The 27,358-nt window shown below is 39.2% G+C and overlaps 1 protein-coding gene across 1 annotated transcript; it reads right to left on the bottom strand.

The window, feature by feature from the left end:
• Positions 1 to 282: 282 nt before the first annotated feature.
• IL7R (interleukin 7 receptor) lies at positions 283 to 27,028 on the bottom strand. The gene is made up of 9 exons (XM_032135366.2): positions 26,976 to 27,028; positions 23,626 to 23,708; positions 19,703 to 19,841; positions 12,560 to 12,717; positions 8,806 to 8,963; positions 6,402 to 6,570; positions 5,508 to 5,601; positions 4,467 to 4,542; positions 283 to 4,071 (listed from the first exon to the last, which is right to left on the bottom strand). The coding sequence occupies exons 2-9, from the start codon at positions 23,705 to 23,707 to the stop codon at positions 3,568 to 3,570; spliced, it is 1,380 nt and encodes a 459-aa protein (XP_031991257.1). The 5' UTR covers position 23,708; positions 26,976 to 27,028; the 3' UTR covers positions 283 to 3,567.
• Positions 27,029 to 27,358: the final 330 nt, after the last annotated feature.

Genomic DNA, 27,358 nt, shown 5'->3' with positions numbered 1-27,358 from the left:
TGAAATAGGTGTCCATGCAGGGCTTCCACTGAACCACCTGTTGAGTGAAGCAACACTCTCTGTTTTCTCTGTTAAATACATTGACACATTGAGACTTAACCACTAGTAGGCTGTCTTCTAGTGCAGTGGTTCTCAACCTTTTTGGGACCAGGGACTGGTTTTGTGGAAGACAATTTTTTCCATGGACTCATGGGGAGGTGAGTTTTCAGGGGCTGAAGAGACATGTGGTCCATTCTGGGAATCCCTCTAGCCACAGTTGCCAGAGAAGACAGGCACGCCACGAAGAGTTCCATAGTATTTAATTAAATATGAGATGGTTACATACCTTGTACACTTACACACTAAGCAGCTCTGCGAAATGTTCATAATGCATGTGGATAGTACATGGTCAAATCAGAGATCGTCACTGTAGTGAACAATGGCTATTTTAAAGAATAATCCTAACAATAAACCACGGAGCTGACAAAAATCCCACCTAATCTGCATCATTTCCAGGAGCTCTGCCACATATTCTTCCTGGCCTGTTCCAAGTCTCGTAGCCCCTCTAGAAGAGCTAAGAAAATGCAGGTATGCACCTCTGAAACAGGCCATACTTGGCTTTTCTGAAGCAAATTCCCATGGAAACCACATTGAAGGAAGAGGCAAAGGCTGATAGGAAATCAGCTGAATTAGCCTGGGTGCCCTAGACCCAGTCATGGTTGTTGCACTAAATTAGTTGTCTTTTCATTTCATGCTATATAGAACTGGCAGTTTACACTTCTGATTAATGCATTGTCTCTGATCAGGAAGTTTATTTTTTTCCTAACAAAATTCTGAAAGGAGATTGGGCAGAACCAATTAGTAATCTTACATTACACACTGTCCCTAGGTATATAATCAAGAATTAACAGCAGTTATGATTATACGATTATAATACATGCATTTTAAATACTATAGTAACAGACAGATGCTCAGACACTAAATTCCAATGATAACATATGTCAAACAACATTGAGACAAAGGATTTTAGAGCTGGAGATATCTCAATGTTTCTCTATGGTCATCTCATCTTCGAGAGATTGTCTATTTACACCAGGGATACAAAATTACGGCTCCCAGTTCTGACTTAATGTGTGAGGTTGGGTAATTTACCTGTCTTCTTGTGTCCCCATTTTCCCATAAGTCAAAGAAGATAACAATAAATACTTCAAAGAACCTCTGTGAATAAGGTATCAGAGACCTAGGTTTGGCATGAGATTTTGTGGAGCCTCCTATTTGAGACTTGACTCCCATTTCTACAAAAGGTAAAGATCACCTGCCCACTGACGAAAAATGTGTTCTGCTGCCTACAAACCAGGTAGATTCTACTTTTCCTCCATGTAAATTTACATTATTTTTTTGTGGCATTTGCCCTGCCTCTAACAGGGCACTTTCAATATGGCTCTTTTATAGCATTTTATAATATAATAATAATTTGTTTACCAAGCTGTCACTTTCATTAGGTTTTGCAATTTATGAGGCAGAATGCCATCCTTTTATTTGTCTTTAGGTCCCCTGTGCCTAACAGTATGATTGACATGTAGCAGGCTTTCCATAAATGCCTATCAAGGAGGTGGAAGGAATGCTTATGGAAGTACTTTGAAAATTGCAAAAGCACTAGGAAACCTAAGGGATTATGGCATTGTATTTATTACTGCTGGTCCAGAGGAGAGTACTTCAGAAAGTAAAACATTCACCTGAAAAACAAGATGGTCTGATTTTACCAGTCCTTTAAGTCAACAGATAAGGCCCATTCATCCACAGTTAAAACCCCATTCACAGACAACACAAAACAAAACAAACAAGAAAACTAAAAGATCAGAAACACCTAGTCCCCCTAAATAAAGTAAAAACAGAACAAAGAAGAAAATTCAAAATAGAAAAACAGTAACAACAAATCTCAAACAAAACCCTGGACCTATGACCCCTTCTCTAGTTTTCTGTGCAGCATTTGCCCTTTGTGGTCTGTGCACAGCCAAGGTTTGGAGGCCTGCGGGAGAGGGGTTTGCTGCACTTCCCTGAGCTGACATTACTCAGTTGCCTTGACTTTGAGCTAGTCATTAGAAGTCAATCTAGACCAAGAAAGGCAAGATGATAAATGTCAAGCATTAATAATACGTCTCTTCTGTATATCTTCAAGAATGTAGCCACAGTCAGTTCACTCGTTGCATGTACTTGTAACTCTTTCTCTCTGAAGTTTGTGGCAGCATCTATTGCTGGAGAACTTGGGACAATTTGGGGATGAATGTAGGTTGGGGTAGTGTCTATACACATGGGAGGGGTCATGCCTCCTCTCACTCATCAAACGTACCCGTGTCCAGGGTCAGCGACAGGTTCCTCTGAGATCATGGACGGATGCAGTTGGGTGGTAGCAGCAAGAGAATCACAGTCTTGGTAACAAACAAGAGAAATTGTGAGTTTCTAATTTATTCCCTCTTGAGCTTATTTTCAGAAAAATGAAATCAAATCAAAGGCTTTTTCTTGCCTTCTTTACCTTCTCTTGATATGGCTGGTCATGGGACTTCACACCCGCAAGACCGTTTCTCCCCCTCTTTCTTTCTCATAGCCATTTTAATTTAATTGACCTTATATATGTTCACATTTGTCTGGGGGCAGTCCTAGTTTCTGCTCATTGTCCTGGAGGGATTATATGTAAGTTCCTCTTTCACTTTCCAAACTGACTCAGTTTGGATCATAAATTATCGAGGCACACCCTGTTACTAGTGAGGTTTGGCACTCAAGAATGGGGCAGTCCTCAGTGAAGAGAAAGGCACACGGCTCAGGGAACTGCAATTAGACTCCCAGCCATCGTATCTTGGCCACACCCTTCACTGTGTGAACAACTTGGACAAGTTACTTAACTCCTTAGTTCTGAATTTAATGATCTATAAAAAAGAGAGTAGTCATAGTAATTGCACACACCTCCCAGGATTATTGTCAGGATGGAGTGAGACAAGGTGTGCAGAGCACTTGCAAAGCACTGGATATATATTAAATCCTAATAATGGCAACTATCATTTTTTATTTTTCTTTCTTTCTTTCCCCTCATGCTCTCTTCCTGCCTTCCTCACTCCTCAATCATTTCCTTTACTCTTTCATTCTTTCCTCTTTTTTTTTTTTAAAAAAGCTGAATCATTGGGTCACCTTAAACCTTGTGACCAAATCCACATGATAGAAGCAGCATGCTCTTGCCTCATTTTACACGAGGGATACAAAATTACGGCTCCCAGTTCTGACTTAACGTGTGAAGTTGGGTAATTTACCTGTCTTCTTGTGTCCCAATTTTCCCATAAGTCAAAGAAAATAACAATAAATACTTCAAAGAACCTCTGTGAATAAGGTATCAGAGACCTAGGTTTGGTCTAAACTGTTGAGTGCCACTGAACTCAGGAAGAGTGGTCAAAGCAATGTTTCAGAATCCTGCAGACTGTGTAGTGGAGTTTTGCTAATTTTGTCTTCTCTGTGCTGTGAGGGAGACTAGGAACTCTAGACTTCCCCTTTAAATCATCTTTGTCGCTCACGGTAAGTTCAGTCTGGGTTTCTTACACTTCACTGGTTTTGGTAGAAGCTGGACATGGTGACATATGCTTCTTCTTGAGTTGATCCCAGGGAAGTAAGAATGGGCTGACCCTGAGCAACTGGGTTCAATGTCAGGATTCCGGATTGGAGAGAAAATGGAGGGGGCAGGGTGCTGTTTGTAGTCCCAAGGCTAAGCAGGAGGTCCTGGTACACATGAGGCCCATTATTGCCACTCTCCTTGCAGTCTAGGGACCTGGAAGAGGAGAGAATAGGGACATCACATGCACTGACATTCCCAGCCAGGCATGTGAGGGATGAATCTCTTCCAAAACTTTCTGGGGTGATGACTACATCCCCAGATGGGCAGTTGGGGCTCTGCACATCCCCTCCAAGCCTCTGCTTCTCAGATTCTTCTAGTTGCTGAGGAAACGTATCTTGCAGAAAACCTTCCACTTCATCTCTAGCTTGAATGTCATCCACCCTATGAATCTGGCAGTCCAGGAAACTTTCAGGATTGAAACTCACATTTAAATTCTGCACAGAAAAAGGATAAAAGGCATTAAGATGGCACCAGAGAGACACACCACCAAATGTTCAGTACAGGAGTAAGTCTGAAGAGTTTTCTGACAGGGAATGTCACAGAATTGCCCGCACGTTCCTCAATGGACTCTTTGCTTCTGGAGCTTCTGAGACACTTCAAGACTTGAAGTGACCACTGGCTGTGCCCTCCAGCCCCAGGGAGCCCAGAAGTTCTGAGATGTATATCTCATTTCAGTTCCCTACTGCAGCCAGGGTCTTAGGAGGGACCCTAGTTACAGGATGCATCAAATACCAAAAGGTGAGGTTCAACTGTTCCTTGTCCTGGAATGTCATTCTTGGCCACTGGGATGTTGCCAACACAACACTTTTTAAGCACCAAAAGCACTCACCTTTCTTGGTTTCTTACAAAGATGTTCCAGAGTCTTCTTATGATCAGGGAGACTGGGCCATACGATAGGCTTAATCCTGAAATCAGAGAACACTGATAGATGAAGTGAATGGCAGAGGGCACAGGCGCACTGAGTCTTCCCACTTATTCTGAGCCTGGAGTCAGAAGAACAGATTTCTAGTCTTGGCTTTATCACAATTAGGTGGGTGACCATGGTCAAGGGACTGGCTTTCTCTGGGCCTCGGGGCCCTATCAATTCAAGGAGGGGTGGGACCAGAGACCACTGCTATCAATCCATTCTGTGAACAAGACATGACAATAATATACCTCTGGGAAAAAGCCCTAGAGGGAAGGAACACCAAGGCTTGCAAGGAGGTAGTTTTGGTGGAGCTATGGAAGTACAATTTGACTCGGTTGTTTACTCCCAATTTAAGTGTTGTCTTTTTATTCCTTCTCTTTACTGACAGCAACTCTGGCAGCTAATTTTGGTGGAAGTGGGAATATTTTCAAGTTACCCAGGAAATTGCTTAGTACTTTCAAGGCAGTACTTTTCAAATTAGGGTATTTGTAATCCTGGGAATATGTAGCCTTCTGCCAAGGGCATTCTTCTAGAATAGTAAGTAACTTAACAAGTGCATGTTTAAAACATCATTTTTATGATGAAACAAACAAAGCCTTAGCACGGATTAGAATACAAAATCCCATGAATTTATGCTTAAAGTCAAGACTTCAAGTACATTGTGCATTTGCCATGAATGATGGCTTCTGCAACCTTTAGGAGGTACTGGAAGAAAAGCTTGGGAAACACTGCATTACAGAATTCTTACTTTGGGGACAGGGTTTGCCTAATGTCCAGTTTATACATTTTTGCCTCTTATGAAATTAACCGTGGAAATTTGCTGAGGATAGATAGGGATACTGGGCACTAAATTCATGAAATGCCTTAATCCCCTTTGTGGTTTTCTCATCAATAAATGGGACTCAAGCTCTGACTGCCCATGATCCCACACAATCACCCTCTTTATTAGTTGAAGAAGGTCACCTTTTTTTCCATAACACACAGGCCAAGATGACCAACAGGGCGACAGAGAAAAAACTCAAAATGCTGATGGTTAGTAAGATAGGATCCATCTCCCCTGGAAAGCAAGAATAGATCGTGGTGAGCATTCAGTAGCCATGCACTGGGGGTAGGGTCTCAGGGTGCTTTGCATTTACTTAGTAATGTGGGCCCACGTATTGCTTCCTGAAAGTTGCTTTTCAGTTAAGAGAAATATTTGACAGCTTTATGGAGGGATTTTGGTTTAAAAGGCATTGACTTGGGTGACCAGGCCCAGAGCATCTGCCACTTGAAATGTAAACGTGATCTAGAATCAAAGGTACCAATGCTCTCTTCCCTTCTTGACTTTCTACCAAGGGAAAAAAGCCAGAGCAGGAGACGATAAGAGGGATGTTCACCCCTCTTGCAAATTCTACGGAGGGTATGTCTCAGTTCCTACACATTCTCAGTTCCAGTCCCAAAGACATCTTCATCCTTCTGGAAAAGGAGACATAGGACAGCCACACCTGCCTGTATACCTGACACCAATAAAGGTGCTTCTTAAAGGGGCCTTAGAGACAGCAGCCATTGGGGTCCCAGGCAAAATTGGTTAACTGGACGTAGTGAGTGGGGATTTTGTTCAAAATGTATGGCAGCTTCCAGGAACACAGATGGCCTGTACTAATTCTCAGCTAATAAGGACCCTGCTCCCTCTGCTTCCTTGTTCTTCACAAAAGGGGCAAAGACAGGAGGCAAGTCATTCTCCAAAGAAAGTGTAAGAATGCCCTCCAGGGGTGTCCTATTTTGCAGGTTAGTTTCAACAATCTTCCTCTCACTTACTACCACACTTTGACATGCAAAGCACTCTGAGGGAACAAAAACGCTACCACCATTCCTTACCTGAGCTATTATTGATCTCTGGAGTTCTGAAGTAGTAACTTGGACTCCATTCGCTCCAGAAGCCTTTAAAATAGTGATCAGGGATGGATCGAACTTTAATCTCATACATTGCTGCCGGTTGGAGCTTTCTCTGCAGGAGTGTCAGCTTTGTGCTGGATAAATTCACATGCTAGAGAGTAGAGTGCAGTTACATTCTTAGGATGAGAAAAGAGGTGTTGCCTAAATCTCCAAAATCATTTCAAGTGGGATTCCTTTAGTCCTATAAGCATTCTCTCAAGTTATCTCATATTTGTTAGAATAAGGAGCTCTGATATGTAAAGGAGTCAACAGCAAAATTAGGGACAGAATCTGATCTTATAAAGGATGTGAGTGGTCAAGAAGGAGAGTGAAATGATGAGTCTTATTCAGGTGAGTTAGGCACTGCCCAGGCTCTCCCTTTCCACACTTCAATATCTTCTTCTTTTCTCTCTGTTCTTTCACATACTAAGGGGAGATGAAAGATTAGGTTAGGTTAGTGAGCAGGAATCATTTCTCTCCAGGAAGATGCCATTTTACATTGTGAATAGTGATATAGAGACAAATCTCCCTCACACAGTGTATTAGCTTTAAGATAAAAAAAAAACTCTATCAATTTGACAGATAAAAAGAAGTCCATTGTTATTTATATCTGTATTTAGTTGATAATTAGTTCATTTTCATGTATTTATTGAATTTATCTATTCCATGCTTTGTGAGATGTTTCCCAAATTTTTTGCTCATTTTTCTATTGTGATTTTTTTTAATGATTTATAAGAGTTCTTTATCTATTAATGATACTAACCATCTATCAGCTGTTCATGTGGCAATTTAAGCTTACTTTTAAATTTGCATTTTTGATTTTTGATTATTGTGTGTGTTGACGTACATAAACCTCTACTTTTTATGTAGTCGCATGTCTCAATTCTTTCTTTTCTTCTACAGCTTTGATGCTTAGAATGTTCTTCATGTCAAGATTATGTAAACATTTGGCTATAATTTTTCTAGTTTGTTTAGAGTTTCACTTTTATATAATTTCCTTAAATCATCTGTTATTTTGCTGTTGTTATATGAAGGTGGCTAGGCATTTAGCTTACATTTTTTATAATAAAAAAAATTTTGGGCCGGCATGGTGGCTTATGCCTATAATCCCAGCACTTTGGGAGGCCAAGGCGGGCAGATCACCTGAGGTGAGGAGTTCAAGACCAGCCTGGCCAACATGGTGAAACCCCAGCTCTACAAAAATACAAAAATTAGCCGGGCATGATGGCGGGTGCCTGTAATCACAGGTACTTGGGAGGCTGAGATGGGAGAATTGCTTGAGCCCAGGAGGTGGAGGTTGCAGTGAGCCAAGATAGCGCCGTTGCACTCCAACCTGGATGACTGAGCAAGACTCCGTCTCAAAAAAAAAAATTTTTTTTTTTTTTTTTAGTTAACTAATTGTCCTGGCAGCATTTATTCATAATCCTTCCTTTCTCCACTAAGTTGCTTTTCAATTGGTGCAATTTTCAGATGAATAATGAAAGATGGCAGGATCAAGTGTGGGGTGGGTGAGTAGAAGGAGGGAGCAGGTGGTTTGGGCAGTTGTTACATTTATGCAAGTGGCATCTTGCATCACATTGCAAACAAACAAGGCCAATCTTGGCCTGAAAAAACAGGACAGCAAGAATAAGAAGGCCTTGAGAGAGAGAAATCATCATCTCTTCTTCGTGTCTGAGGTGCAGAAAGAACAGAAGTTAGGTTGGTGGGTTAAGAGAAATCTCATAACCTGGTACACTCTACTCTTCTGCCACCTCCTCCCCAAAATAAATTTCAGGGACTGCCAAATCATTCCAACCTCAACAAATCATGAAGAGAGCATCTAAGTAACCCTCCTGATTATGAAGGGTAAAAATTAAGCTGTTACTTCAAAAACAAAGACCTTGGGCTTTAAAATAAAAACAAAACAAAGACAAACATTATGCCTCTTTTCTTTACCTCATGCTGGTCCCACGAATCTCATAAGCCAGAATGTGGCTACGACTTGGTGATCATAAGCAGATATACATTTTGCCTGATTTGCCTATGAAAGTGGCACTAGACATGACACTTTTTGAGGCCCCTGAATACAGAGGATTAATTTGGCCTCAATCTATATTGTTATCCAACTCACTAATGTAGAAACATTCTGAAGACCAAAATTAGAGCAGAAAAAAATAACCAGAGCTAGAAGAGTATGCATCAGAGAAGATCCAGGTTTTCGTGGGGCCAATATCGGGAGCTTCTTTCAGTAGAAGGTAGATTTTGAAAGCAAAATTGTTGGGCCCTCCCAGGGGAAATGCACTACTAGGCCAACAAAATAGAAAACATTCATAAGTTTTTATTTTATTAATGTAGTTGAACTACATACCACCCATTTGTTTTCATCCTTTTCCTGGCGGTAAGCTACATCGTGCATTAAAACTTTTACATACTTCTTTTGCAAGTGTGATGTATTAAATGTCACCACAAAGTCATTAGCTCCTTCACGATAGGTGACACTCAGGTCAAAAGGAACCTCAGGTTTAACTGGAAAAGAAAAAGAAATAAATTCTGTCTAAAGGGCAGCCAAGGAAATAATTATAGTATTTAAAATTCATCTCCTCTGCAAATCACTTTGACCCTTTTTGTGTCAGTAAATGGCCAACTATTCAGAAAACCATTTCTTCTTCTTGGGTTTAAATCCAGTCCACGTTCTCCAGCCTCCCTTGCAGTGGGGTGTGGCCTTGTGAGTGAGGTGGGCAGAAGGAATGCACACCCACTTCCACCCTGGCCCAGACACACACCCATGTGTGACTCCTCTGCTCCGTTCTCTTCCACCACTTGGAGTCCTGCATTACAGACGGTGGAGCCACAGGGTGGAAAGTGCCCTGAATACTGCTTGGAGAAGCCCCAGCTGCAGGTTAGAAACATCCATTTTGACTCTGCTGTGAGTGAGAAATAAACTTACGGTGTTTGAGATATCATATGTTTGGGGGCTTATTTGTTACAGCAGCTAGTGTTAATTTTACACTAAAACAAATCCTCTTTGCCTTTTGAATATTGGAGAACTTGTTACTAATGAGCCCCAAAGCAGGAGTATTTAAACTGTGAGTCTTCATTCTTGTAATAAAATTAGGTTATATGCTGTGAACCTTGCACCTCAACTCAGCTACAGTGACATGAAGGGTCTGCATCCTGGCCCTGGCTAAGAACTTCCAGAGTGTCCTCAGGGGGTCCCCTCTGTCAGTCTCACTGCCTTAATGTTGAATTCCTCTTGGGCCTCTCCCCACTGCCTTCCTGCCTTGCAGAGTTGCTGTTAGGATCAAACGCTCCACACACGCTAAGCTGTTGGAGGGAGATTGGTATTATTTCAGGGAGAACAAACCCAGGGAAAGGTATTGATTTCCTAGAAAGGTCCTGAGACTTCTCTGCCCTGGCCTCTTGGCTGCTCATTGATCACAGCCTGGGAAGTTAGTTGTCTGGGGATGGGGGTGCTACTTCTTGCATGACTGATCTCAGGCGCAGTTGTTCACAAGAGGATGCGGGTTCATCAAACTTTCACTCAGCAGAGTGTGAGCTGGGATTTAGAGTTACTTGCTGGCCCAATAAAATGCAACCCGCATGGCAGAGTTTGGACTAGCTCTTGTTGTAGTCACTTGTTCGTAGTGGTGACTGCCTGTTTCTGCTGCTTTGCCTTAGAGGTACTGAAAAAAAAGTAGTAACTTCATTTTTCACCCTTGGATGTGTTGTAAAAGGGGAAGTTTGTCAAAAGGGAAAATGGCCTGGACCTAGAGGGAAGCAGGAGGAAAGGCGATGGGTGGAGAACAGCCCAACAGAGAATGCTGGCAATGCCTTTGCCCCTCTCTCTGGTTCCTGCTCTCCATTCCATTCTCTACAAGGCCTTCTGAGCTGAAGCCCCTGCCCTGTGCCCACCTTTTAATAATAGAAGAATTAAAGGAAGAACACATCTCCTAAGTGCTGCATGCTTTGCTTATGCTGTCTTCAAACAATAGTCACTTATCACCAGCATATTGATAAGGAAACTGAATTTCGGAGAAGTTAATTACGTTCAGGACCCTGTAAAATGGTTTAAAGGGATTCAAATCTAGTTCTTTGATTTTGAGGCTCACTCTTCTTCTTTTAGCTTTTGTTTCTCTACCTAGTTACATATCACAATGGCTGGTCCTGGTGCCCTCTGGACAGTTCTGCCTCAAGCCCAAAAGATTTCTTTGAGCAAATTAGAAAAAGGGGCTCATTCATCAAGAAATATTTTAGAGGGAATACATTCTTGTACAATCTGAATAATCGTATCAATCTACTCTGCTAAGAGAAGTGGGAAGGCAGGAAGCTTCCCTCTTCAGGCTTGCTGCGTTGGAAGACGCCTAAACAAGGGGAAGTGAGGGTGCAGGTGGTGGCAGTGGAGCGCTGGCTCTGGGGCTCAATCAGAAGCATCCAGTTTAAACTCACTTAAACGGTAGTTCCATTAATGAAGTGTCCCATTAGGACCTAGAAGGAGATGCTACTGTGAGACATGCCTCCACCACTTCTCATCCTGCTTGTCCAGGGGTGCTTGCCATGGCCCCAAGGGACTCACACTACCCCTTCCAAAGGGGCCTATGCTATCAGCAGTGTGTGTACCATACGTACCTCTCCCCCTTGCCGTTTGGATGAGGCACGTCAGAATTGCAGTCTGCTGGGGGATGGAGACTGCAAGTGCATTGAGCATGTGGGATATGGGGATTTGGAGGTGGCAGGTGTCACCTGGAGGCTCTTGGTGTGTTGTGAGTGCTTACGTGCATGTAAGGGCTTGCATGCTGGTGTGGAGTTTTGTAAGAATGGGCTCTCTCCTGATGCTCCAGGACCTTGTCAGAAGACTGAGAACCTCTGCCTTCTCTGCTCACTGTCAGAGAACTGAATGTATATTTGCAATGTAAATGGTGAACCTTTAGATATGGTGCCCTATCCATAGAGGCCTCATCTCCAAATGATCAGAACCCAACTTTGTCATAACCTCAGAGATACCCTGTTGTTGTCAAACCCAGTCCTCTGCCCCTAACCAGGACCCACACTGGTCATGGCCAATGCTGCTTCTGTGTGGCCAGCATGCGCAGCCATCTGCCTAATATCTCTTTTCTACTACATTTGCTTTTTCACAAGTTAATTGTTCACACATGGAACTTCTGCTTTAACTCTCTATTTTAACATCTTAGTGAAACAAAACTGAGACAAAGCTGAGCTAGGTTTCTCACTCTTTCTTGTCTCTAATGAGTATTGCTCTATTACCTTTAATTTTGTTTTTGAGAGTTGAAGGGGGAGCGAATAGGGAATGCTAAAGGTATTTTTTAGACATGGTTAACATTTAAATCAGTAGACTTTGAGTAAAGTAATTTTACTTTACTCCATGATGTGATGGGCATCACCTCATCAGTAGAAGGCCTCTAGAGCAAAGACAGAAGTTCCCTGAAGAAGAAGCAAGTCTGTCTCAAGAGTACAATACAGAAAATATGCTTGAGTTTCTTGCCCTGTGGAATTTAGACTCAATACTGCACTCTTTCCTGAATTTCTAGCCTAGTGGCTTGCCTTATGGATTTTTGCGATTGCCAGTTCCCACAACCACAAAAGTCAATTTCTTAATAGAAATCTCTCCTATCAATCATCTATCTATCTATCCTTCTGTTGATTCCCTTTTTTTCTAGAAAACTGTGACTAATAGAGAAGGCATATATACTTTTTAAAATAACTTGATAAGTTAGCTAAACTCACTCAGAATGTTGTGGGGATCTGGGGAGAAGACCACAGGGAATTCAGGAGAAGGACAGGTGAGGAAGGAAAGGACAGATGAGGAAGGAAAGGACACCTGTGGATGGATGACAAGAGACCCAGCTCCAGTTAGACACTTCATGTAGATTTGCACAAACACTCTCTTTCACAGCTGGGTTTAAAGATCCTCAGAATTCTTTCATGGCAGGAAATTATAAATTTCAAGTTTTTCATTTATTAAAAAAATTCGCAGTAGGGAATTAGCTGTTATCTATTGCCAATTATTTCCACTATTTGTCTACTTTTAACTTACAGAATGTCCAGACACAGTGTTTTCAGGTATCCCAAAAGTGACAACCATACTCTTGTATACAACTTCTTACCTATAGTGGTTAGGTCTATTTTTTTGCAGGTTAGACTCTTTTCTCCAGCCTTCACACATATATTGCTCTTTCCAATCAGTAAAAATTTCTTTGTCTCGATGACATATATCTCTTGTAGTTTCCTGAAATTCAGGCACTTTACCTCCACCAGGGCCCCACTGTAGGAATAAAAAGGGGATATGTCTTGATTCAGGTAGGAGTTCCTGTATACAATGGAATAGTATCATATGCACATTGATGTAACTTTGACTTTAACTCTGTTCATAGGTATGTGGGTGGGTGAGTGGAGGCATGTTCAGGAATGAGAGATAATGAATTAAAATCATATGGCTTTCTGTTGCTGTGATACTTAGTGGTGATTTACTTAGAATTAGATGCAATTGAACCTGAAATAGTCAAAACATGTTTATAAAATTATGGGAAATTTCTATATTTTTTATAATTGATCATTGAAAAACAAATGGTTTAGGTAAAAAAGTAATTGCTTTTTTTTTGATGTTCCATAGGAATATATGTGAGAAATAAGAGCTGTAAGAAAAAATTGATTAAAAAAAGAGTTAAAGAAAATGATAATACATATACGTAATGCATATACATAATATCACATATACTTGATGGTTAACATAAGGGATTTTATAGGTAATTTTGGCTGATAAACCTTAACAAGAGTGGTTAAGAAAATAAAAGATATAAATTACTAATATCTAGAATGTAAGAGGAGATATCACTATAGAACATGCAGATGTTAAAAGTACAATAAGGAAATTTTAAATGTTATTTTAATGTATATAATAACTTAGATGTAATGAAAATGTTTTTATAAACACAAATTAGTAAATCTGACCCACATAGAAATGGAATATTTCAATAGTTATATTTCTCTCAAAGAAATTAAACTTATTATCAATAAACTTCCCCACAAAGAAAACTCTATGCCTGATGGTTATATTCTGGTAAATTCTTCAAGTGTAAAAGGAAAGAAATAGTGCCAATATGACACAAATTCTTTTAGAAACTAGAGGAGGAAAGACCCTTCTCAACCTATTTTTTGAAGCTAGTTTAATCCTGGTACCCAAACCTGGCCAAAATATTACAGAAAAGAAGTTGATAGACAAATATCCCTCAAAAATATTTAAGCAAAATTTCACAAGAAAATACTGACACACTAATTTTAATACATAATTACAAAGTAGGGCATATCTCAGGAAACCAAAGCAGGTTAAACATTCAAAATTAATCAATGTAATTTGCCACGTTAACAGACTAGAAGACATAAATAACCTGGTTATAGTCAATTGATGCATTCAAAGCATAATTTAATAACATGAATGCGTCTATTCATGTTAAAAACTCACAGCAAATAAGAAATAGAAAGATACTTCCTCAATCTGATAAAGAGCATTTACAAAAGCCTGTAGTTAATATCATATTTAATGCTGAAATTGTGAACATGAATTGTTTCCCTAAGACCAGGACACGACAGGGATATCCACTTTCACCATTTCTATTCAGTGATGTACAGGAGGTTTTAGCCAATGCATAAGACAAGAGAAACAAATAAAATGTATCCAGATTGGAAAGAAGGAAAAAATACTTCCAGCATTTGCAGACAACATGTTTATTCACTTGGAAAATGATAAAGAATATTCAATACAACTACAGAAATGAATAAAGTAAATTACCAAGGTTATTATACAAAAGTCAGTTTATATGTCTACAGGCTAGCATCAAACAATTAGAAAATAAAATTTAAAAATTATATTTCAATTTATGATAGAAATAAATACATAAAATATTTAGAAATAAAATATTAATAAAAGATGTTCAAGGTCTTTGCACTGGAAATTACAAAACATTGTTGACAGGTTTTAAAAGAAATCTAAATAAATAGAGAGATATGTTTATGGACTAGCTAATTCAATACTGATAACATGAAATTTTCCCCAAAATGGCCCCTATAATATTACTGAAAATCTCAGCAGAATTTTTTAAGAATTGACAAGCTGATTCTAAAATTTATGTGGAAATACAAGGAACCCATGATGATAGCCAAAACAACATTGGAAAAAGTAGAACAAATATGGAAGACTCAGAAACCCGACTTCAAACTTAGTATAAAGCTATGATAATCAAAACAATTTAGTACTGGCATAAGGATAAATAAATTGATCAATAGAAAGAATAGAGAATTCAGAAACAGACTCACATATAATGTTAGTGGATTTTAAATGCAGGCACCCAATAAATTCAATGGGGTCATAGCACATCATTTTCAACCAATTTCTTTGAAACAGCTGAGTAAATGTATAGAAAATATAAACCCTAGTTCCACATAGTTATATAGGATTAATTATATGTTGGATATAACAGACACTTCTCAAAAGAAGACATTTATGCAGCCAACAGACACATTAAAAAATGCTCATCATCACTGGCCATTAGAGAAATGCAAATCAAAACCACAATGAGATACCATCTCACACCAGTTAGAATGGCGATCATTAAAAAGTCAGGAAACAACAGGTGCTGGAGAGGATGTGGAGAAATAGGAACACTTTTACACTGTTGGTGGGACTGTAAACTAGTTCAACCATTGTGGAAGACAGTGTGGCGATTCCTCAAGGATCTAGAACTAGAAATGCCATTTGACCCAGCCATCCCATTACTGGGTATATACCCAAAGGATTATAAATCATGCTACTATAAAGACACATGCACACGTATGATTATTGTGGCACTATTCACAATAGCAAAGACTTGGAACCAACCCAAATGTCCATCAATGATAGACTGGATTAAGAAAATGTGGCACATATACACCATGGAATACTGTGCAGCCATGAAAAAGGATGAGTTCATGTCCTTTGTAGGGACGTGGATGAAGCTGGAAGCCATCATTCTCAGCAAACTATCACAAGGACAAAAAACTAAACACCACATGTTCTCACTCATATGTGGGAATTGAACAATAAGAACACTTGGACACAGGAAGGGGAACATCACACACCGGGGCCTGTCATGGGGTGGGAGGAGGGGGTAGGGAAGGCATTAGGAGATATACCTAATGTAAATGATGAGTTAACGGGTGCAGCACACCAACATGGTGCATGTATACATATGTAACAAACCTGCATGTTGTGCACATGTACCCTAGAACTTAAAGTATAATAATAAAAAAACCCTAAATATAAAGGCTAAAACTATAGAACATTTAAAAGAAAACATGAGAAAATATCTTCCCAACTTTGGGAGTAGGCAAAGTTATCTTAGCAAGGATACAAAAAGCACTACATATAAAAGAAAATAAATGATATATTAGACTCCATCAAAATAAAAAAAACTCTTGCTTATTAAAACGCATCATTAAGAAAATAAAATGGCAAACTTCAGACTAGAAAATAGATGCAATACATCTATCTGACAAAGGAAGTGTATACAGAATATATAAAAAACTCATATCCAGCAATAACAAAAGGACAAATAACTCAGTGATTTTAACAGATGCTAGCCCAAAGAAGACATGCAAATGACCAAGTATATGAGAAGGCGTTCAATATTTGTTATTTGAGAAATGCAAATTAAAAGCCTAACGAGATACTATCGCAAAGTCAAATGTTGCAAATGGTGTATAGCTCTCATGCATTGCTGGGAGGAGGGTAGAATGCTATAACAACTTTGAAAAACTGTTGGGCAGTTTCTTATAAACTTAGATACATGTTTACCTTATGACACAGCAATTCCATTCTGAGGTTTCATACCCCAGAGAAATGAAAATATATACTCACAAACTGATTTGTCCAAGAATGTGAACAGCAACCTAAAAAATAATAGTCTCAAACTTGAAAAAACACAAATGTTCATCAAGAGGAGAAAGAATTAAAAATTTGTGGTGTATTCATACAGTGGAATTACTACTTAGCAATTGAAAAGATGAGCTATGAGATGGACATCAACATGGCTAACTCTCACAAACACTGTGTTAAATGAAAGAAGACAGAAAAGAATAAAGAGTATTCTATTAATAAGAACTATCAGAAACTGGCAAAAACCAAAGGGTAATAGAATTGAGAATTATGATTGCTCCTGGGGTATGAAGATTGACTGGAAAGGAACATGAAGCATCCTTCTAGGGAAAAAAAAAAAGTTCTATATCTTTACCATTGGAATGGCTACAGGTCATAGACATTTCTCAAAATTCACTTAAGTTTTGTGCATTTTACCACACATAAATTTTACCCCTAAAATGCATTGTAATCAAACAAGAAAGTAAAGAAAAATAAATAAATAATGTAAAAATTAAAGTAGTAACAAAGGTATATATTCTCATTGTAAAGGTAGAATAAAAGTAATATAGGGTTATTTTCCTTTCCCAACCCTAAATTTAATTTTCCTCTTCTGTGATAAACACAGTTACCAATTTGTTTTTCCTATGTGCTCTTTAAGCTTGGCCAAATAGCTCTAAAGAGGTATAACTGGGTCAAATTGGAAGTGACGATCTGGGCAGAAAAAAAGTTCCTCTGGGTGAGTTTGCATATATGAAAGAATTCTTTCCATTAACGAGATGTAATTTTGTTTAAATCCTAAGGAGTGTGTTCTAGGAAGGCCTTTTACTACCTACAACCCACAATGTGTGCTGGCTTTCCTTGGTGAACTGGATGTGTGTACACTCTTCTCTGCAGGTGCTCAAATGAGTCCTTCTGAGAATGGTTCCTGGACTCTGCACAAAAAGAGGAACATGTTTGTCTGGCTTGGAGTGAGCTGGCCAGGAGGTTAAACGCAAGGGAGAATCCCCTAGCCTTAGGTACAGAATCTTTCACCTTTGGTTTACTGTGGTCTGAGAGTGACTGGTTAAGCTTCTACAGTCATGAAAACTAGAGATTGGTGAAGAAATGTTAAGTTAATTAATTGGCTGAATATATTGATTATTTTGGGGACATTCCTTAAAACTGTTCTCCCAAATCGTTACTTTCGTTAACTGCTATCTTTTAGGTTGTGCAATTGTTTAGGCTTTAAAGAGTAGGTGTGTATGTGTGTGTGTCTCGAAATTACTAGAGAGTTGTGTTCCTTGTTGGGGTAGATGGGCTTTCCCAACTTGGAACAGGATAAAAATAAAAACCACATTTTTGGGTAAGCTAGACAGATACCAGGGAATAAGCTTAGGACAAACATCAGGTGGAAAGATCTGAAGATGGTAATGTTGTCACGATTTGATAAATAAATATAGAAGGGGAGACTAGGAGCGGGGTCCCATTTCTGAATTTTAGGTAAACATGGGATGTGGAGAAACTAGGACAATAACTTTTAGTTCAATCCTTGAGTACAGAATATATTTGTAAGGAAAGTATGTGTGAAATATCCAATTACAGGCCCCAACCTGTAGCAAGTTTCTGGCACTGTTGGGAATTTAAGGAGGATCTAAAATGGTATTCTCAGCTCATTCCCATGATTTTGAGAATGAAATTAATGGGCAACGGACAATCAAGGATGACCGTATGGCTGTCTTGTGAAACTGGGCATCCTTTTAAGGGCTCTGAACTCCAGGATTTAATCTATTAAAGAGCTCATATTTATATTTTCCACTGAAAACATTTATTTCTTAAGGCAGTCCCTTTCCAACTGAAATATCTGAATCCAATTGGAAAACCCAAATAGAGGAGGCTCTGTACAGATTACAATATGACAGGAAAAATCAAGAGATATGTTAAAGGGTAAGTGTGTTCGAGTGGGCAAGGAAGTGGTCAAATATGGTGTGAATGAAAGTGAACAGAAAGGTCAACCTCAGCTTGGCCAAGAGAAACCAGGATGAACACTCAGCCCACCAGCCAGCTGGTTAAAGAAGCCAAAGTCAAACCTCTGTGTGGGAGAGTGATTTGCCCATGAAAATGAGTGCATTGTTTGAATGAGTTGTTTGGCTGTTTTAGTGCAATCCATTTCCAGCCTAGATTGTGGACATTGAACTGGTTCCGGTTCTTTTGACATATTTTATTCCTGGAAAATGTGTTAGGGAAGCGAACAGAGGCAGACGGAGAACACAGTACACTACTCAAGTCCAAGAGCATGTTTATCTAAGGACTGCAGCAGGAAGCACTGCATGAATACATGCAGGAAGCTCCCATAAATTGACATAAACTGGAATTCAGGGCTTGTTTGGACTGTAGACTGTGGAGAATTGTCTCAGTGTCTATGGAATGTAGGACGCCTTCTGTTACTACTGGTGGATCTTGATTTACTTTGCTCACTAAGACACTAACTAAAAAGTAGGTCATTCGGATACGAATTTGGAGATAGCCTCAGGTCAGAATTTCAAGCTAGAGTAGTTTCTCAAATCACCAGAGACAGTAACCCTTGGCAACAAGAGATGACTTATGGATGAAGGAGAAGGAGAAGATAAAGTTCCCTGAGACCTTTAGTAAACTTTCAAACCAGACTCTTTTTCTTTGCCTTTTCTGTGAGATCTTGTGAAACAAAATGCCAACTTATTCCTGTGGATTTTTGGAAAATTTACATTGAGAGGATCATCTGAAGTCAAATTGGGTCAAGATGGTAGAAGTTAGGTCAATATTCGCAGAATTATAATTTAATGTTGCTTCCCCATTACTCCTTATTCACTGGCTATTTGGAATGATTTACGTGATGCAATTATTTAACCATCACAACCTTCCTGTGAGGCAGGTTATCTCATTTTACAGGTGAGGAAACTGAGGCATAGATACATTACATAACTTTCTCTAGGTCAAAAAGCTAGTAAACACTGGTATTGGGATTGGAAACAAGGCAGTTCAACTCTCAGATGCAACTTGAAGATACTGGATTGTCTCGTGTTGGGCAAACAGATTTTTGGTGAGGAGTGTTGTAGGAGACGCAGGATTTAAATTCTGATATGAAGTTGGGAGGGATATGGGATCCCCAAGATCCATAACGTCATTTGACTGAGTCTCAGGATCTGAAAGCTGAACTGTGAGAGGAGCTTTGCATGAGTGTTTTTGGTGAAGGACAAGGAGTTTCAGGAGGTCTTTGGGAATTCCTTAGATGTTAACATTTGTTAATTAGGCCACATATTCTTTCTTTTGCAGCTATTAAAAAGAGCATATGAAAAGAGAGACAGAGGATGTCTAAGCAACCATTACAACCACCATCCCTCACCATATTTCAAATTCCAGATTGGTGGTGTTGACATCTGGGTCCTCAAAAGCACAGGTCAGTGAGTGCTGCGATCCATTCACTTCCAACTGGCTATAGCATGAGAATGAGTAGTCATCCAGTTCTGCGTCTTCCAAGTCTCCTGGGGAGGAAAACATGCGGCTGTTAATGAAACAAATAAATGCATCCTTTTGAAATATGGCATTACCTTAATAAAATAGCAGACCCTGTGGCAGACATGAAATAGTAATGGATTATGTAGTATCTAAGGAAGGAAAGCCCAAGGGCAAAGACAAGAAAAATGCTTCAAAACCAACCAACAAAAAACAAAAAAGCTCAATGCTAACAGAGTTTTCCAATAGAAAAAAAAATCATAATGAGTAAGTAACCTCCAAATATTTCTGAGTTAAAGAACCAGAGGCACTGAACACATTCTTTTCTGTATTTAAACTGGAGTTTCTTCTGCTACATTTGTTACATTGATTGTTCATCTATTTCAAAGAAGAGACACTTTATTTCCATTATCCCCATGCTACCTAATCTCACTTTTCACTTTATTACAAATCATAATTTATTCCCTCCCTAGTATCTTTTTTTGTCTTAAATGAAGGACAATGATAGCTATCTTGCAGTCAGAATTTTGCCTTTTTAAGAGGTCACTTTCCCTTGCCTAAAAAGGCACTCCAACTAAAAGTGGCACTGATTATTTCCATTGTCTTAAGCTACTGACTGAGACAAACGTGATTAGGAAAAAAAAATTAGATCTGGCAGGACTCCAATTTGGTGAAACTTCCTGTGAATGTTGTACATACTGCTTCTGTTCTTACAGATTCTTCTATAGACACAGTATCTGATAGATTCTAGCAGGATTCTAGAAGAAAGTGGGGAACCAGATTTTTTTTTTTTTTTTTTTGCTATTACTTTTGGAAAGTGTAATCTGTCACACATCGTATTTGGTTTCTTAAGCTGAGTTGTAGACCCTATAATGAAATCTAAATTTTGCGTGTATGTTTTACATGATAGGAAAGTGAGGCTGGAATAAATATGTCAGAAAATATACACCCACTGGGACCTGAGAAAATCCGGAGTAAGCAAAGCCATTCTCAGAGTGCTGAAGTGTGAGCCTAGAACTGCCTCCATGTATTTTTGGTTCATTGGTACTAGAAATTAGATGCTTCCAAGGCTTTACACTGGAGACAGAATATACTAAAATCAAATCCCAGTTGATTGTCCCAGAGACGAAGGGCTGTCTGAATAGCACTTTCTTTACTTAAATAACTAAGTAGGGAAAATGGGAAAGTTAGTAAAGCTGATTGTGAATGGACCAACCAGTTGAATGACAGGTTGGTTCAGTCAAAGCAACAAATCTCAAACAGCCCTAGCTAGACCATAGGTGTGGGCACTGCTCACAGCCACAGGCATTTGTCTTTCTGGCCATTCCCAGAATCCATCCAGTTCACAGTTCTGCCACCAGCAAAAGCTCTTTATGTAATTTCAGCAGGGTATGGCCCTCCTTCTGATGACAGCATGAAATAATGAGAGCAGCCCACTAATTTTGTAGACTTAGATTTCTTCCTTGTGCAGTGGTGGCTTTCTAAATGCAGTGGTTGTGACCTTACATGGCAGTCCTCACACTGTCCTGACATTTTCTCTTCCACCAATCCTATACACAGAACATACGTTATTATTTGGATTCAGACATCCTGTGGGCCAGCTTTGTCTTCATGATTCTTCAATACAAACAGCACACTCTAGCAGATGCCAGCACCCACATAACAAAGGACTCCCACTGCCACTCAGTCTGGCAAAGCATACAATACACAATGAGCCATTTATACACTGTTTCCTGCACCTAAAATGGCTGTATTTTAGGAAGCAGCTCACTGGCTTTTCAGTAGATATTACAGGGCAGAGTTGCTTTCTAACCAAGAAAAATTCCCTTCAATGACTTATAAAATGTGATGGCATTTTACAAAAAGAATATTCTACATGACGTGAGCTGAAAAATTCTTGGCTAAGAGTAGTTAATGTACACAGTGGTTAAGACCTGTGGTGTCAGAGCTGGACAGTTGTGCATTTAAATTCTGGATACTCTACCTGTGGTCCTCTGTCAGGTAGGCAACTTCTCTAAGACATGTGTTCTAATATGTAAACTCATGCTATGAGCAATCACTGAATGGATATTTACAAAGAGGTAGCTTAGAACACAGTAAGGATTTAATAGGGATTAGCTATGAGTGTAATATTTTCTGAGAAATAAGTAATGAAAAGGTAAAATAAGAATTCTAATTCTGAAAATATACATGAAACATTTGAGCTTCTCTTTAAAAAGTTTATGTCAATTGAAGGTGTTATAATTACTATGGTTTTGAAATTACATAGAGCTTTTGAATAACGAGCTAATCTATTATTCTTTAAATGCTCAATAATTAATATTATTCATATTTAAATAGATATCTAGACATATTTATCCATAAAAATCTAAATTTTGTGGAATATGTATCATAGACAAGCCAGTGTCATTTAGAAGTCTTCTCCCTACTGAATGGAGCTAGTTGATTAATAGTGTAAATGATCTGGATTTTTAAAAAGTATCCCTTTCTTCTCTTGATCATCCTTGTGATGATCAGAAAATTAACAACTTTCAACAAGCAGCAGCCGGATGTGAATTCCTTATACCCCAAACTGGGAAGTATTTTGACGTAATCATGTGAATAGGGTAATTATACATCTTCTAAAAAATCTGAAACTTAAAAAGTTGATGTGAAAACCCAGCTTTCAACTAGAATTTTTATATATTTTAAAAATAGTATGATCATCAGGGTGAAATAGTGAGTATAAATGACACCAAAGAGAGTAAGATTGATGTTTCCTGCCTCACATCAGTCTGAGTGGAAATCCAAGGCAACGTTTAGCATAGAATAATGATCATCCCCCATAAAGTGAGTCATATACTGTAAAAAATGTCAAACTCCCTGACAATTCCCTTAATGAGAAAATTCTAGGGATTTCCATCCTTCGTAATTACATGACTCAAAATATATAAGCTGAGTCATTAGGCTGATGTGTTTGATATTGTCTATAGGCAAATACTTTTTAACTCTTAAAGAGAAAGGGCTTAATTTGCAGGAGCAAGTTGATGGTCTAAATTCCCACATGCCTCTTGCTGCTGTTAGAAGCTTCTGCCTAGTTTTGTTATAATTACAATGTGTTTATGTAAGGGCAGGTTTGGCTTCTCAGTACTAAGTTTTTTAGATCCCAAAGAGAATTATTACATATGGCCAATTTGTTGGTATGGAGGCAATTCAGTGTATTTCAATGAGTAAACTCATTTAGATCTCTCTCTAGTCAGTTATTTACTTAAAATCTCACATAAATCTCTCAAAACTAAAGTATTTTGAAAACACTTTCAAAAGTTATTGGATGTTTACTATATTCTAGCCACCGATTTAGGTGCTGAGGATATAGCACTGGTCAATGAAGACAAAGCTATTGCTTCTGGACATTATCTCATCCTGAAAGTTGTGCTTTCAGGATTTCTTAAAAAGTCAAACAAAATGAATCCAGTTTGATCTCCCGACGAGGTAAAATTACTTTAGACATTTTCCTACGAGCACAGTCATAGCATCCACATGAGCGTTCCTTTTGTAAGAGCAGAGTCATCATTCAACATGTAAGATCTACACTTGGGAATGAAATGCATTCCTTCTTGAGAATTCTGAGGTCTTATAAACCACCCATAGTATTGACCCGCTGCCCCTTGTCATGGTGGTTAGAACATTAAAAAAAAAAATGACTGAATATGTGGGAAATTCTCAAACTGCACTCCAACCCAGTGCCTGACTTAGGTCTGTTAGGGAACTGAGTAACCTGAAACCATCCTACAGATAATCCAAAATCCATAAGAAAAGTTAGAAATGACTCACCATTTTGAGCATAGCCACTTTCTCCAGAAACGACTTGAAGTAAAGAAAAAACCATGCCAAAAGTTGTACCTAGAATTGTCATTCTGAGAGAGAAAGAGAGAGAGAGTAGATGTGTGAGCCAGTGTGTATGAAATGAATGAGAGGAAGAGGAAGGGAGGGAGGGAGGAAGACAGAGAAGCTTAGATCTAGGGCTTTATACTTATCTAACCACAGACAAGGGAAGTATAAACACAGCAAAAAAGAAGGCAAGTTCCAGAAACAGGAAGTCTGAGTAAAAGTATTGCTGCTGTAAGCAGAGGTCAAGGACATGAAGAGACAGAGCCTCTGAAATTATTGTTCCTCCTGGATATTCCCTGCAGCCCCCACGCTTACTGTGCTTACTTCAGAGTAAGGCAGTAGATTCACACCTAGGCTCAAGCTATCTTAGGCTACAGGCTACTTTATTTATTTTTTTAATTTTTATTTTTTTGAGACAGAGTCTTGCTTTGTTGCCCAGGCTGGAGTACAATAGCGTGATCTCGGCTCACTGCAATTTCCACCTCCCAGGTTCAAGCAATTCTCCTGCCTCAGCCATCTGAGTAGCTGGGACTACAGGCGAATACCACTACACCGGGCTAATTTTTGTGTTTTCAGTGGAGACGGGGTTTCTCCATGTTGGCCAGGCTTGTCTCGAACTCCTGACCTCAAGTGATCTGCCTGCCTCAGCCTACCAAAGTGCTAGGATTACAGGCATGAGCCACCGCGCCTGACTAAGGGCCCACTTTAAAAGAATCTGAAGACAAAAATTCAAACTTACAAAGTGAATCAATTGGTTGTTTGGAGTGAGTTTTGATTTAAAGAAACAGTCTGCACTGTGTGAAGTACTTTATTGTGGGTTTATTTTAAATAGCTTACCTCCAACTTCCAAGTTTCACAAGAATAGCAGTTTTTCTCTTTTGTTCTCTATGTATCCCTGGTATTTACTCATATTTTACACACCATAGTAGGCATTCAAGAATTATTTGTTTAAGGCAGGGGCTGGCAAACTATGACCTAGGGACCAATTTTTAAAAAAATTATTCATTTATTTTTTCTTTTTCAAAAGATCTTTTTTTTTTCCCAAGTAAGCCTTGGGACCAAATTTAGTCTACCACCTGTTTTTGCAAATAACATTTCATTGGAATACAGCTGCTTTTATGCTACAATGGCAGAGCTAAGTAGATGAGATAGAGATTGTATTGTACAAAACGTGTAAAATCTTTACTATCTGACCCTTTGTAGAAAAAGTCTGCTGACCTCTTGTTTAAAGGATAAAGTAGGTACTTTCTTAGTGTATTTAAAACAGGATTCTATTTGTGAAAATTTGATTGCCACACAACTTTTCGGGTACATATAGTACATATGAACTACATTAGTGCCTAGGTATGCAGGGCAGAAGTCTGAGACCATGGCATAGACAATTCAGACTCCCCCAAACCTGTATGCCAGTCAAAAGCCTTCCTAATATGGCCTCGTGGTTAAAGTGGTGGTATTTGTAAAGCCTGACTGCTTCTTGGTAACTGCTGGATTTTTTCTTTTCTTTTTCTTGAAAAAAATAATCTAACCTGGATTCAGGCCATAAAACTCTATGTTTGATTCACAGTGGCTCTCTTTTGGAAAGATGCCACAAGACTGCAATTATAAGATGAGGAGTGCAGAGAAACTAAGTGGTCAGTGAGTTATGAACTTCCGTTGGATTCACTGCCATTAGGTAGAATTGCTCCCATGGGCCTGTGAAATGGCTAAAATTAGCAGAGACAAGCAACATGCCCCCAAGTGTAAAGCAAATCAGAGAGACTTTAAAAGACGCATGATTTAGCCTGTCCCATCATTACAATTATTTGACAATAATGAAGTAAGAAAAAAAGGAGGTGGGACATTTGTGCCAGTCTCTGGATCCTCCTTTTCAGTTTTAAGACAGACTCGGTCTGCACCAGTTATAATGCCACACTTTGGACTGTAGGCTCAAGGAATACTTCGGAGAAAGAATCCAACTGAAGGGGACATAGTCCATCTTCTCCATTTGTCGGGGCCTTCTCTGGGCATTTCAAAACCCTTCCAAGCCAAATAAAGAGTGACAATTTTGTGCATCGATAATAATTTATGTCCTCGTTTCTAATCTTGTTTTGAAAGCTTGGTTAGAAAATTGTAAGCCTGATTCACAAAAATTGGTATGTTTTGTGCGCTGAGCTAAATACCCTTTCAAGAAAGCTATAATTACAGATTCCCATGAATTAAGCAAGTGTTCAAGGAGAAATCCCAAATTATATCTATCTACCAACACAGATCTCCTAAACTGCTAGCAGATTGTCACTTCATGGGTGAGTAACTGGGTCATGTCTCTTTAAATTCTCTTGTTTATCATTTAAGTGGACTATCATTTTGATTGTATCTCTTTCCTTTAGTTGTGAAGATGTAAAAGAACAAAGCCAAGACACAATATTTTGGTACAGCATGTGCTGGTTTGTTCTGGGGATTTCCACAGGGGTGCTTACTCTTGGGTGGGGCAGGAGATGCTGAAAAGACCTCAGAGAGAAGCCTAAAGTGTGGGGAGCTCAAAGAAAAATGACATGCGTCACCAGTCCTTCTAGAGATGGTGGGGGGAACAACAGTGCCTTCTCTCTTTGCTCACTCAGGTCTTGTTAGTCCTTTGGAGACTTAGAAAAGCTGAGGAAGAACCACCTAGTTCACCCTATCCCCCAGGTAACAAACATTTACTGTATTACTTTGTCATTACTTTTATGAGACAAGCACAGAAAGAAGAAAAGAGGATGAGGAACACTATTTGGGGGCACTCAAGTCTCCAAATGTGAAATCAGGATGGAAGCGTTGGACTGTGGTAGAAGCAAGCAGTTTGGCATGGCAACTGACTTAGACATATTTCTTCTCCTCCTCTTCACCCATCACTTCCTTTCATGGCTACATTTTCTTGTCTCTCTTTTGTACTTTGTCTTCCTTCAGTTTGATGCGTTTGTATGATGCAGTAAATCATTAAAAAGGAAAGCCAGCTGGGTGCAGTGGCTCACGCCTGTAATCCCAACACCTTGGGAAGCTGAAGCGGGCAGATCACTTGAGCTCAGGAGTTCAAGACCAGCCCTAGTAAACATAATGAGACTCTGTCTCTACAGAAAATAGAAAACTTAGCCAGATGTGGTGGGGCCCGCCTGTAGTCCCGGCTACTCAGGGCTGCAGTGAGCTGAGATTGTGCAGTGAACTGAGATTGCACCACTCCACTCTAGCCTGGGTGACAGAGCAACACTCTGTCTCAAAAAAAAAAAAAAAAAAAAAAAAGCCATTCGATTCTTTCTCATACACAAGCAGAACACACTGACCTTGTTAAGACTCCCGATACCAGTTGGCCAAGTCTCCTTTTCTTCCTTTTTTGTGATTGTTCAGGCTATTTGCCCAAGAGGCAAAACACAAAAAAGACTTTCTTTTATCTTCAGATTGCAATAAGTTCTGTGGTGTTCCTATATAACCAGTAGAGTCCTAGCAAGTTCAGAGAACTGATCTTTTAGCGATATTGAGATCCTAAAATGTTAGAGGGGTGTATGCATTATTTGGTTGTTTGTTGTTTGTTAACTGGATAAAAATCTATCCCAGATCTTCCTTTTTTTTTTTCTGATTAGTAAGGACAAAGGTTTTCCTGGGAAAATTCAGGCTGAGCATCTTGTCTTATTACTAATGTTTAGTATCTGGATCCATCTATTAGGAA

The sequence above is a fragment of the Hylobates moloch genome, unplaced genomic scaffold (genome assembly GCF_009828535.3).
Source record: "Hylobates moloch isolate HMO894 unplaced genomic scaffold, HMol_V3 SCAFFOLD_17, whole genome shotgun sequence".
In the NCBI taxonomy this organism is placed as follows: Eukaryota; Metazoa; Chordata; class Mammalia; order Primates; family Hylobatidae; genus Hylobates; species Hylobates moloch.
Note: the sequence above shows the minus strand (reverse complement) of the source record. Positions and strands in the feature narration are given on the sequence as shown.